This window comes from Haplochromis burtoni, unplaced genomic scaffold (genome assembly GCF_018398535.1).
Source record: "Haplochromis burtoni strain Fernald_Lab_line unplaced genomic scaffold, NCSU_Asbu1 Contig_407, whole genome shotgun sequence".
Classification (NCBI taxonomy): Eukaryota; Metazoa; Chordata; class Actinopteri; order Cichliformes; family Cichlidae; genus Haplochromis; species Haplochromis burtoni.
This window is the reverse complement of record NW_024582768.1, coordinates 80,841-93,784: the sequence shown is the minus strand read 5'-3', so window position 1 is coordinate 93,784 and position 12,944 is coordinate 80,841. Positions and strand designations below refer to the sequence as shown.

The window sequence follows — 12,944 nt, the reverse complement described above, 5'->3', positions numbered from 1 at the left end:
TCTTTTATTTTGACAGCGAATGTGCACCTGCGGACCACTTATATGCACCCCTGTTTATATGTATGCCAAAAGCCTGATTGTAAGGAGATTGAAAGAAAAAAATTACAATTATGCCTGCCCTATAGTGGCATATTAGTACAAAGTAGAATAACCCCCCCCCCCAAGGTTAAGGTAAGATTAGAAGTAAGGTTACATTCAAAGTGAAAGCTGGCTGTTAACATTTCCATTACAGTCCAAATCTGACAATTTTTCTTCTTCTTTTTTTAAGTAAACTCCCCATGTTCTTATAATATATGTTGTGTTATAGTCTCTATTTTGACTTATACAGATATCGTTTCTTGTATTCATTGTATTCTTGTGTTTCTTTTTAATTTGTGTTTCTGTGTTTTGTATGTGTGTAGGTGCCCTTCCTTGTTTCTACTTTATTTTATTTTGGTAAATGCTCTTCTGTGTGTGTCACCTGGGCCTTAACTTCCTGTCTTTGTTCTCATATCTCAATAACACATTACTGTCATGGTCTGTGTGCGGCAGGCAGGAAAGTAGGACCTAAATGCAGACTTGTGGATGTGAAAATTAAACTCAAAGACCTCAGCTTTATTGCTGACATAAGTCAAAACAGAAACTAAACTGGGAAGGCTAGAAACTGAGCCTGAAACAGAACACACAGGTAAGATGCAATGACGAACAGGAACACACGCAGACACTAAATACAGAAGGAACTGGGCAAAGGGCAAACACCTGGGAGACACAGCTGACACTAATTACGAAGACGAGATTGGGAGGAAGCAAAACAGAATACATTGTCTTTCAAAGTAAAACAGGAAACAGACTGGGCACAGAACTAAACCTATACTAAACACGAGGACACCGGAACAAAACGTAAGAACTAGAATACAAAAACAGAAATCAGAACACTAGAAGTCATATACAATGAAGAAATCATAGAATAACAATAATAATACACAAAACACTGGGTCACTGGCCAAGGACCTTGACAATTACTCTGATAATGCCTCAGATTGGTGTAGGCGATCTATTTTGTGTGGAAAAATAGTCAGATCTTTATCTCAGATCCTGAAGCAGAAAGCCTTAGTTAACAAAGTTAAAAACCACCACCATGATACCTGTCACTGTATCTATGGCATTTTATTTTTATCACACCAGCTCACGCAAAGAAAGCCTGACAGTGTCAAACTTGCTTAGTAGTAGCATTGGCATATCAAACCACAATACAGGGAAATACAGATTCCATATTCTAGTGAATTTGGTCAACTAAAACAATAACTTTTGTTAACTGATTTTCTGCCATTATACCAGTTGAAGAAGGTAAAGTCATGGTTGCAAGTGTTCAAATGCAAGCTAGAATGAGAATAAAGGTGTGGAGTTTTGGGGTGGAGATTTGTGGGCCAAAGTCAAGTTCTGTTTCAAGACTTACATTTATTAATTTTATTAATATAAACGTATTAAACAACATGAACCATGTACATATTCTAAAAGACAGAGGGTACAGCTAGCACAATTCTAGAAAATGGGCAATAAACATTGAAAAATGAATTAAACTGTTCCAACATGACCCTGTTTTATTATACATGATGCATGTTAATGCATTAATACAATAATGCAAAACTTTTTACCTACATTCTTCCTGTGATTCCCTTCATTAAACTGTTTGAGTAACCTGAATTTTTCACACAGAAATCCTAATAATGCCATCCATAGGAAGTCTTCTATTTCCAAAGACAATAATTACACTGCGCCAGAATAATTTATAACTGCTCTGAGAAATGTTGAAATGAGACCTTATATAAAATCTGCTTTTTCTACAATAAAGTCACAGAGGGAAAACAGACGAGAAGGGGTTATAAGTGGGGAGGAAGGGATGGGGAGGAAGGGATACGGAGGGGTATCCAGACACCAGATGGAGGAAGTCACATGTGGTCTTCATGTCAGACTGTGTAATGAGAGAGATGACTAGGGTCTGATCCACCGAGTGTAAACTGTGAGCCATCCTTCCCAACTCCTTGGCTCATGTCCACCTCTATCTCTACATTTCTTACTGTAAACACTTTTCTAATGTGTGACTTTAACAGTCCAAAATCAAGATTTAAAGATTGTGTTAAAATATTGACTGACTAAATCATCATTTAAAAAAAAAAGATTCACATCCTTGATCCCTATCAAGGATGTGAATCTTTTTTAGGAACCCTGCTAAAAACAACAACAACAAAAACCCACCTTTTAAAATAGCTCTCTCCTCCTCTATTCTAAGCCTCTTGAGTTTTAGCTGCTAATATGGAACCCCCACTTTTCCATGTGGAAGTCCACAGCCTAACTTGCATCCTTGCAGTTAATTTCAATCTTAAATACAACAAAAGCAGCAGATCACCTGTAAGTAGGATTTATTTCTGAATCTAGACTTGAGATTGTTGATTTTTCTTGCTTGCTTTGTAGGAGCTGTGGTAAACTTGCATGAATTTTATGGCCAGTGCTTCATCAAGCTTTATCAATTAAACATGTGAGGAATTAAGTGCCAAGTGCAAGGCTGAACTGAAAGCAGGACACTTAGTTCTATGTCCTTGTGTAACTGAAACACATTTAGGAAAAATGAACTTTTAAAAGAGACAGAGTTTGAAGAAACTGGAGTGACTTTTTCTGTGCATGATATTACATTCTCATAAGACAGATGCTTTCACTTTAAGCTGATTTCATATCTATAATTCACAAATCCAAAGGTTACAGATTCATACTCTTTCTATGACTGCCAAAGTCCCTGGTTTTGGTTTAAAAGTTGCTTGGGAGTTTTTGGATTCATATTTATGGAGTTTTGGCTACCAGTTTAGATTGCCTTAACATTCTATTGTTAGTTTTGTTTTCATGGTTTGCATTAAATTTCAGTTAATATTTTAAGTTTATTTCTTGCATATTTAGATCCAAAAGTGATTCCATAATGTTTCTTCATTTTGTTCTTTGTTAATTTGTGGACTTTCCCAGTCTGAATAAAAGACATACTTTGTTATTTCTGGATCTGATTCCTTTACTCTGCAAGCCCCAACAATGACGTCCTGACTTTGAAATCATGCAGTGCCAAGAGTATCAAAAAACTGCCAGAAATGGAGCATTCAGTGCAGTCGGAAGTCTGAGTTCTTTTTATTTATTTATTTATTATTAACAGGGATTCCTGGTACACTCACTGAACCCAATACTTATATAACATATTCAATATGCTACATATAAAATAAATGAACTACTACTTCAATACTTCTTTTGTCATATTAAGTGTAAGGGAAAGCATAGTGGGCCCCCTTTAAGCATGGTGCTAGAAAATTCAGATTTTCTTAGTATTTATTATACCTTCTGACACATAATTATAATTTATTATTATTATAATTATAAAAATATAATTAATAGTTTTCATGAGTTTTAATTCAAATAATTTTTCTCATATCAATCATCTTTTGCAAATTCTTGTTCTCTGTTTATCCTAAACAAAAACATATATGGGGGGTAACGGTTAAAAAAAGGTCTGGTTATGACTTGGAGAACTTGCTGATGCCACAATTTTAAATGACATACAGTGCATTGTAAGTAAAGGTCACGTCTTGGCATTTGGTCGTAAAGAATAGTGTTTAAACCAATCCAAAGACTAGAAATGTCATAAGTGGGTTTAGATTCTGAAGCTCAAATCCATACATTGACTTAACCATGGATGTGACGCATTTGAGTTTACTCCGTTTGCTTCTACAGTCTCTACACAATACAATGAGAAGAACTGCAACTATTAAAAAAAGCATTTGAAATATAAATTCAATACTTCATCAGCACCTCATCTTCATCTCTGATATCTCATCAGCACCATCATCATGACTCAGAAAGGTAATCAGTGGTGATTTAGCTTATAGCACTCAAATCTAACGATGCAAAGGATTTCACAATAAAGGTTGAAGGAAATGTAAATAGCACACGATTTACTTTTAAAACAATGAAAGCTAAGAGAAAACAAAATAAACATTTGGTGAAAAAAACACTTCCTTATTTAATTTGCTAATTACTTTCGGTGTGAACTGTAGAAAAAATAATTCTGTCAAACTAGCAAAAAACCTTAAATGTTTTAAACAAACATGAAGTCACATTGTTAATGTAAATGTACATGAATTTAAAAAGGTCTCATAAACGCTGCTGGCAACAATATGTAGAAACCGGGTTATGCGAGGAGGAGGAGGAGGAGGTTGGTGATATAGAAAGGAAGACCTTGTTCATCGGGGTCTTGCATTAAGAGGATTACAGAGAAGCCTGCAGAGCTGGCTAGAATCACTGGTTACAGTTACACACATCCTCCTAAACTCTACAAACACAGGTGTGCACATTAGCACATGCACAATCTTCCTCTAACCTAAAGCCACACTTCTCTGAGGTGTAAGGGTGCCTGTAGGTTTCCTGCAGATTCTGTGGGATTCCCCAGCGTGGAGGGGACACAGTGTGAAGACAGCAGTGCTGCGAGGATTAGAGGTGTGGAAAATTAGCTGAGATCTGATGACAGGTATTCAGCTGAGACAGCATAGAGAGATTAGAAAGGAGAAGAGTGGTGATCCACAGTCCCCTTTCTCCATAGTAGGATAAAAATTGCTCTGTCATCAGTGAATGAAATTGGGTGTGGCAACTTGTGGGTCAGGAGCTACATATCATGGACTATATGCAGTTATTTCTGTCCGACCATCATAAAGAAGAATACATGTTTATTAGCTAAAGTTAGCAAATAACTCGAGATGAGAGAGATACACACATACATTTTGGAATATCGTAGAGAGTAAGTTAAATATAAAGAATTTATTATTCAAGTAGGCAAAGAAATTACTTCACACATGTCTTCTGGGTCGTTTTTTTTTCTTGCTTTCTGGTTTGGAGCATTTATTGACATCTGCAGCAGCCTTACAGCACATGGGTCACCTGCTTAACCGAGTGAGGTATACTGGAAACCATCTTCTGGATCCTTAAATGAGCGCTGTACTCTTACAGTAATGGACCATATCTTCAGGCCCATAGTAGCAAAGAATCAGTAAGTATCTTTCATTTGAAATTAAAATATAATTTCCATATATGTCTTGTTCTAGTTCAGTACACAGAATCAGTCATGGGAAAAACTGCTTGACTTAACAGTTGACCAGATGTAGAGACACTGACACTCTCCACAAGAAAGGCTGTCTGCAGAGTGCTGTATTAAAGCATACCAAGGGAAGGCTCACTGGAAGGGAAAAGCATAGCAAGAAAAAGCGCACAAACAACAGGAAACAGCTTGAGAGCATCGTCAGTAAAAGTTGATTCAGTAACACGGGAGAGCTTCACAAGCAGTGGACACATACTGGTGTCAGTTGTAGCCTTCAGGAAAGGAGCTATCATACTATCATACCCCTACTATCAAGTCACTGTGATACCTAGCCTAGCCAGGATGAGCCACAAGAGTCCGTTCATATGGGACTACCCTGAGAGGAGCGACAAGATTTGTGGACTGGGTCACAGTCAAAGGCAGACATACAATAACACAAGATACTGCATGTTGTGCTACCAACACAAGAAAAAGGGTAATTAAGATTTAAACGGTACCATCACAGATCACTAAGGAGTTCCACTGGGCAGCCAGACACTGCCCTAGTTTAGTTATTTTTGGACTTTAAAGGTGCTGCTATGTAAAATACAATACAAGTATTATATGGTCTAATTTAGGTTGAGATAATCTCCAAATTTCATGTTTCATACAGAAAGGAAGAGGTGAAGGAAGGAGATATAAGAAGAAAACAAAAAGGTGAGGAAAGAAGAAAATAAGAGGGAAAGGTCAGACTGGAAAAGAGGGGACTAAGAGTAAACAGAGAATGAAACCCAAGAAAACAGGAGAAAAAAAACACAGCAAGGAGAAAACAGGAGACACAAGAAGAAGAAAAAAAGACTGGCAAGGAGATAAGGAATGCACAGAGAGAAAGGGAGGAAGGAGTAAAATCAGGAAGAAAAGAAAGAGGAAGAATGAAGTAATGAAAACATGGGAAATGTAGTGAGTGTAAAGACAAAATAAGGTAAAAGATAATAGGGGACGAAATCATTATGAAACAAAAGATGAAATGAGAGGAAGAAATTAGGGTTGGAAATTGAAGAACAGAAGAAGAGGAAAGGAGGAGAGAAAATATCAGAGGAGAGCAGAGTGAAAGGTTGTCAAGTCAGCATTCAGAGTCAAAGAACCGTAATCATCCATAAATGATGATGTGAATCATTGATCTGAAACACAGACTGAAGCTCATCTGTCAGGAGAGTGTCAGCGACTTCAGCAGTAGCCTATAGTCACACATCAAAGTATCTATTGAACCAGTGCAGCGTGCATGTTTTCCTTTTACTTACTTCAGATAGGAAATAAAGCAATTTTCACTCATTTGCCTACAAAAAAGCTCTGCAGTGACATAAAGTGAGAAGAGTGGTGGAAATCGCACAATATTACCTGAGCAGAGTTTAATAGACTGTATATAAAAGATAGATAAAGCCATTATATAGTTATCCTCTGATTTCTGGGCTTTACGTTATAAGGCCTCATTTCTTTTCCTGCTGCCATGTTGGTTTTTGGAGCCAGAAGGTCTCATATTTGGAAGAGATCATAGTGTTTGTTAATATTGTGAAGTTTGGCATTTTAACATGGGAGTGATTTGCTTTTTGGAACCAGCTTCATGTAGGACTGCAGTTTTTTTGGCATTTCAAAGTCTGATCAGAGGAGGTATTTGCAGAGGGTTAATTTATTTTCCACCATTTATTAAATAAAATAAAACTACTTTTGGAACACTTTATGTTGGCATAAACTGTTCAGTGAACGCTTAATGTGCTCATTTTTGAGATTTACATAAAAACTGTTCTTTAATGCCCCTCAGTGTAACCATTTAGCCTATAATTTGTTCTAATATCCGTCTTCACTCATGGCTCTCTCACCATAGAAGAGATTTTTTTCTTATTGAGTTAACGTTGATAGTGATAGTAACTGTTTTGCATTTAACTTCCTGACATTTGTGAACACTGCTATGATGCTATGATTATTATTCCTTGAACTCAGAAGATGATTTTTATTCTGTCACTGATACCTTAAAAAAAATCCATGGCAAAAAAGTAGCTGGAAATCACAATTTTTGCAGGCGATTTTAATGAGAGGTGTAGTTATATTTCTAGGGAGGTGCACATCAGGTTACGTCGTAGGGTTTTCAGCTGGGTTTGCAGTTGGAGTGTAGCTATGGTGTAAATTTCCCACTGTCAACTCTTTTTCCTGGAATATGGCCCTAGTAATGAGCAAATACATTTTTTGTGTCCATGCAAAAACTTTAAATTGTCAAATGGCGTCTGTTCTTTTTGCCATCACTGTATTTCCATTCTTTGAACAAATTTAGGAATTGAAGAAGGGCGCTGCAGTTCAGAACACCAGAAAGAAGAATTCTAGCTTCCCTTTTATTTTAAGTTGCAAAACAATAAAAAAAAAAAAAATCAACAAAAAATAAAAAACATTGAGACAGTCTAAATCCCCAGAAATCTAAGATGGCATCCTCACTTTACTTTTAGTGCACAGTGCCGTATACATGCACAACGTGGCAAGTTGTCCATTCAGCGATGGATTCAGGTTCACAGCATCTCAGATATCACTGTGGCCGCAGAAACCAGAAACCACTTAATAAAACATGAGTGTTGATTGTCCAGAGAGACGCTACTGCAGTCAAATGATAGGCCCTTAAGAAGCAGGACCATCGCATGATATAAAGCTCCCATCCTTGAATTTGATTTAACAAGATGTCAAAACTGCAGCATCTACGTGTTGTACTAGGCCACTACAGCTAGTGCAAACTCACACAGGTCTGCAATATAACAAACAAATAGTGCTTTGTGTGTACTTAATGTTACAGATCGATGTAGACCGAGTTGTCCTAGCCCAGGACAAGAGCCCAGTCAGTCTCTCCCAGGGATCAACCTTCTTAAATATCTTCTGAATAAAACACAGGATACAGTTTTGTATTTTTTTATATCACTTGAAGGGTTTTTCATACCAAACTGAGGGCCTGTGAAGACTTTCAGATTTGAGGATGATGTCACATAAAACCAAACATTTAATCAAGGATGAAAACACAAGCACAGATAAGACCAGACAATGAGGTAAACTGTCCTGTGAGGACACCTCATCTCTCATCGAAATCACCCGAATTACCAGAGTTCAAATATCCAAACAAAGAGAGAACCCACATGCACCTAGAAAACCCAGGTGGTCGCAATCAATAGCAAAGGCCAAGAAGCCAAAACACCAGCATGAAGTGTGGGAAAAAACCAAGCAGACCCATAGATGCGTCAGGGGCACCCAGAGAGAAGGGCCACAGCACAGGGAAGTGAACAGACCCGAAGCCCAAAAGGGACACCAGCCAGCAAAGACCCAGGCACCACAGCACACCCCCGATGGCACATGACGACCAGTTCCAGGAGGCACCCACCCGAGCCCCCCATTCCCAGTACCCCCACCAATCTTGGAAACGGGAGGTACCCATCCCATCCCAGAGCCATCATCTTTCATTCAATCATTCTTTCCTGAATGAGTGTATACTTTGTGAATAAACTTTTAGCACTCTCACGTCAGTGTCTCGCTTGCTGTTGACTATAATGCCAGATCATGGAATGAACTGAATATGAACTAGTGATTTAAAGGCATACTGTAGAATTTCAAAAGCCTTTTCTTCTTTTGTTCATCTGAGGCAGTGGCCCTCCGTTTTTTTTTCTTTTCTTTCTAAGGTACAAAGCATAGAAGTAGCAATTTTACACCGTCCCTCTTGTCGTCTATGTACCTTCTAGGGCAGGGGTCGGCAACCTGCGGCTCCGGAGCCACATGCGGCTCTTTAGTCCTTATAGTGCGGCTCTGCATGGTTTAGGAAAATAAATTAGAAGTATTTAGCTGAAGTGTATTTTATTTATGTTAGTTCTTTTTTAACTTGTAGTTCTAAATTGGAAGATTATTGTAATATTGAAATATAAAAATAAAATTATATTCTATTATTTTTTCATCGCTCAAAATAAGCACCACACTCGCGGAAGCCGGTGTACCCGCCGAAACGCCGTGCATTTATTGAGACTTTCAACCGAGGCCAATTATGGATCTTCGGATCCACATTATGTTAGCAGCTCCACCGTGAACTATGTTAAAAACAAACACCGCTCACGCCTCACAGATGACAGCTTACAGTCCTGCGTAAAGATGAAAGTGACTTCGTACAGCCCCGATTTGCAGACGCTGTGCGCAGAGGTTCAGGAGCAGAAGTCCCATTGTAAACATATCACGGCAGACCCGACGATGTTTCCATGAACATGCTTTTCAGCATCTCTTTATAGACCACTTTTCACACACGGTTGCTGTACACATACAGCCGGCTGCAGCTTTTCAGCTCACAGCCCGACACATACCAACAACAACACAACAGCATAAATAGCACAGACGTTAAGGCGGCGAGGCGTGATTGCGGGTGCCCCTCAGGTGGGTCCGCCTCCCCTGCAGCGGCGCTGCAGACCACGCCCCGCCACACACATTAACCAGGTAAAGTACATATTTAGGCAGAATTTTGTAAATATCTATTTTTCATTTTTTAGCAGCATAGTGCTTTTTTCCAATTAGTTTTTAAAAGTCAGGTCAAGGCTCCAAAAGCCCAAAGGCGATATAAGGGTGGCGGCTCACAACAGTTTTTGTTTGCTACATAGATCATTTTAGTTCAGCTGGGTGTCTTTCCTTTTGTTATATTTCTTTAAGAGTTCAAAATGTGTTAATTACATAAATAAAATGTGATTTTCTCTGCAGCACTTCATGGATTTCATAAGCAACACACCTTAGTTGTTTATACAAAGTATAAAGGTAAAAAAAAACAATATATACAGTGTTATCTTAATTTTAGATGTCAGAAAGTATTTGTGGCTCCCAGTGTTTTCTTTTGCGTGGAAACCGGGTCCAAATGGCTCTTTGGGTCTTAAAGGTTGCAGACCCCTGTTCTAGGGTAACAGTGCAAATTGATTACATTTCCCACATTTGTCTATTTCATCTTATCGTTGTTAATTTCATTGCTGTTGTTTAGCCCTGCGACAGACTGGCGACCTGTCAAGGGTGTACCCCGCCTCTCCTCCTATGACAGCTGGGATAGGCTCCAGCACCCCCCGCAACCCTGAAAAGGATAAGTGGAAGCGAATGGATGGATGGATGCTGTTGAGAATTATGCCTGTGAACTATTACTATTAAAAAAGTAAATAAAATATCTAACTTCCTTTTGTGGTGCACCAGCACACTGTTATATTTTGCACTCTGGTCCAGCCTTTGGCCAATTTCAAATTTCCGTCTATTTAATTTTTTGTCTGTACTGTAAGCCCACTCTTTGTCTTGTATGGTATGTGTTTTATTTTACATGTCTTTCTGTCTTTCAGTTATGCCCACATATATCTGTTTGGTTTTGTTGATTCATTTGATATGCCACCTACCTGCTATGGACTGCAGCTGAAAATTAGCTCTGCTGAATCTGTTGTTTGCCAAAAGGGGAAGAATGGCATTGATGCAGTCTTATTATTTGAAAAAAATGTTGACAGGAACCAAAGGTGTACATGTCTGTTTTAGTTGATCAAATGTTTGCAGCTGCATAGGATACACAGGTGCACATCCAAGTGAGAGTAGTATTGTGCTATTGATGGCACAGAGAGTGAACCACTCAAGACCTAAAGTAAATAACGGTTTACTTTTTTATTAATTTTGTTACACAGTAGCTGTCAACAGGTTCTGGAGTACCACAGTGTGTCAAACCTGCCATACTTTGATTTTACTGTTAGTAAAAGATAGATTTGCCATTTAAAATGACCAAAGCTAAAAAAGGCATACCATTTTAGTTTCCCACAACAAAATCCCAGATTCAGACGCCAAATTAAAAAACCTATTACCTCCAGCCAGGTGACCCCTCTATGACCCTCCATCAAACCTACCCAAGTTGGATGAGGCTCTGCCCTGTGCTGCTCTGTCTTGCAGTTCCTGAGCAATTTCTAGCTGGTTTTGGTGGTGCTGACGAGCCCTCTCCAAGTCCTGAACCGAACAAAAATAGTGCATTTTTATCAGACTGTGATTCATTATTTCGTAGTTATTTGTTTTTCAGTTAACTACACCTTTATAGTTATATACCAACCTGCATGCATCGGGCAGCGTGCCCCAGACCAGCATATGCCCTCATCTCAATTGCTCTGTCGACCAGCTCTTGGGCCAACTCCAGCACTCTTGTATGGTACGATATGGCCTTGTCAAAGTCCCGCTGGGAGTGGTAAGCGCTCCCCAGGTTGCTGTACGCTCGTGCCTCCTCACGTCGGTTCTCCAGACTCTGCCAAACAAACCACCATTTCACCGTCACTAAGAAATTACCTTTGTGGTTATTTATTGGCATGCAATGGAATTTCCACAGAGATCACGACATTTATATTTTCTTTTGCTATCCCAGACAGTTAAAGATGAACATATTGCTAAAATGATCCTTTAGTTTATTTAAGCTAGGTTCTCAGGAAATCATTATCCTGATATAAACTGTGTAAATCTATGTGTTGTGTGAATGTCTAAGAAAGAAGAAGAAGAAATCAAAACCAGTGTTGTATTAGTGAGTGAGTTAGGCATTCATAATTCTGGCCACTAACTTTTAGTTAATGTTAGTCAGGGGGACTAGCAGTGGATTAATCTGAATTTGGTGCTGTGATGAGTATTTGTGGCAGCTGCAGAGTGGTTATTCAACTGAGTCAAAACAAACCACTATATCTTTTAGGCATGACCTTTTTGAGATAAACTCCAAAATTCACTGTGGTCAGTCAAGAGGTGCTTTTTGTGAATTAATTAAGTAGTTACAATAAAATAAATCTATTAACAGAATGTGAAGGAACAACTTATATATCCCAAACAAATGTAATGCTAAAAAGATATCAGCTAAAGCTTTAGCTGGGCTATACTTTTGTGTAATATATCCTTTTACCAGAAAATGGTGCAGATTTAGTCAAATCTTTTGTGGAAATGTGGGCAGGACTAAGAAAAAATATCAAAAGTTTACAAAATAGCAGCACAGATCTCAAAACACCAAAGGTTAAATAGAAATACTGTCGCCTTGTCATGGTTAAAATATGCAGAGCTTAAATTAAAACTGCACCTTTTAAGAGATGAAAACCAAAGAAAAACATATTGGTAATGTAATATGAATATATTACATTACCACTATACCTTTGCAATGTCCAGATGCTGCTCATGGCATTGGACAGCATTGGTGAAGTCTCCCAGCGCAGTGTACACAGCACCCATGTTGCCTAGCTGGCGAGCCTCGGAAAGCTTGCACTGACTTTGCCGTGCCAGCAGCACGCACTGTTTATGGCTGGCAAGTGCATTAGGGTAGTCACCAATAGCTGTGTACACATGACCCAGACTGCTTAGAGCACTAGATGCAGCCTGAAATCACACATGCACAACATACATACATTGATCAGTGTTCAGTAAAAACAAACAACAAAAAAAAGGTACACAATAATTCACATGCTTATAATAAACAGGAACACAATCATGTAGACCACAGGTGGCAAAATAAATGTATTTCATGAACCGTACACAGACCAGTTTGATCTTAAGTAGGTTTGCCAGTAAAATAAGTGAAAAAATTCTTACATTTTTACATTCTTAAAATGTTCACACTTTCAGTTTTAATTGTCCAACCATTTACATAAAAGATAATGAGCAGCCAGAAATGTATTCAGAAAAATAAGATCAGTTTCAATTGATATCAGTTATAATTTTTGGGGAAAAAAAAAAAAAAGCATTGTCTAACATGCCAAATAACTAATCACTTCCTTGTTATGTTGATAGAAACTATAATCCTGTCTGTGCAATTAGCTTTCCTTCAAAATGTAATTTG

At 38.3% G+C, this 12,944-nt stretch overlaps 1 protein-coding gene across 2 annotated transcripts in view; it reads right to left on the bottom strand.

Moving 5' to 3' along the window:
• Positions 1–12,944, bottom strand: part of ttc28 (tetratricopeptide repeat domain 28) — an 84,904-nt gene that overhangs the window by 36,614 nt on the left and 35,346 nt on the right. For both annotated transcript variants that reach the window (XM_014340822.2, XM_042213014.1), the window contains exons 4-6: positions 12,263–12,484; positions 11,196–11,384; positions 10,999–11,095 (exon numbers count right to left, since the gene is read on the bottom strand). In XM_014340822.2, the coding sequence (XP_014196308.2) occupies positions 10,999–11,095; positions 11,196–11,384; positions 12,263–12,484 (508 nt within the window). The remainder of the gene's footprint in view (positions 1–10,998; positions 11,096–11,195; positions 11,385–12,262; positions 12,485–12,944) is intronic.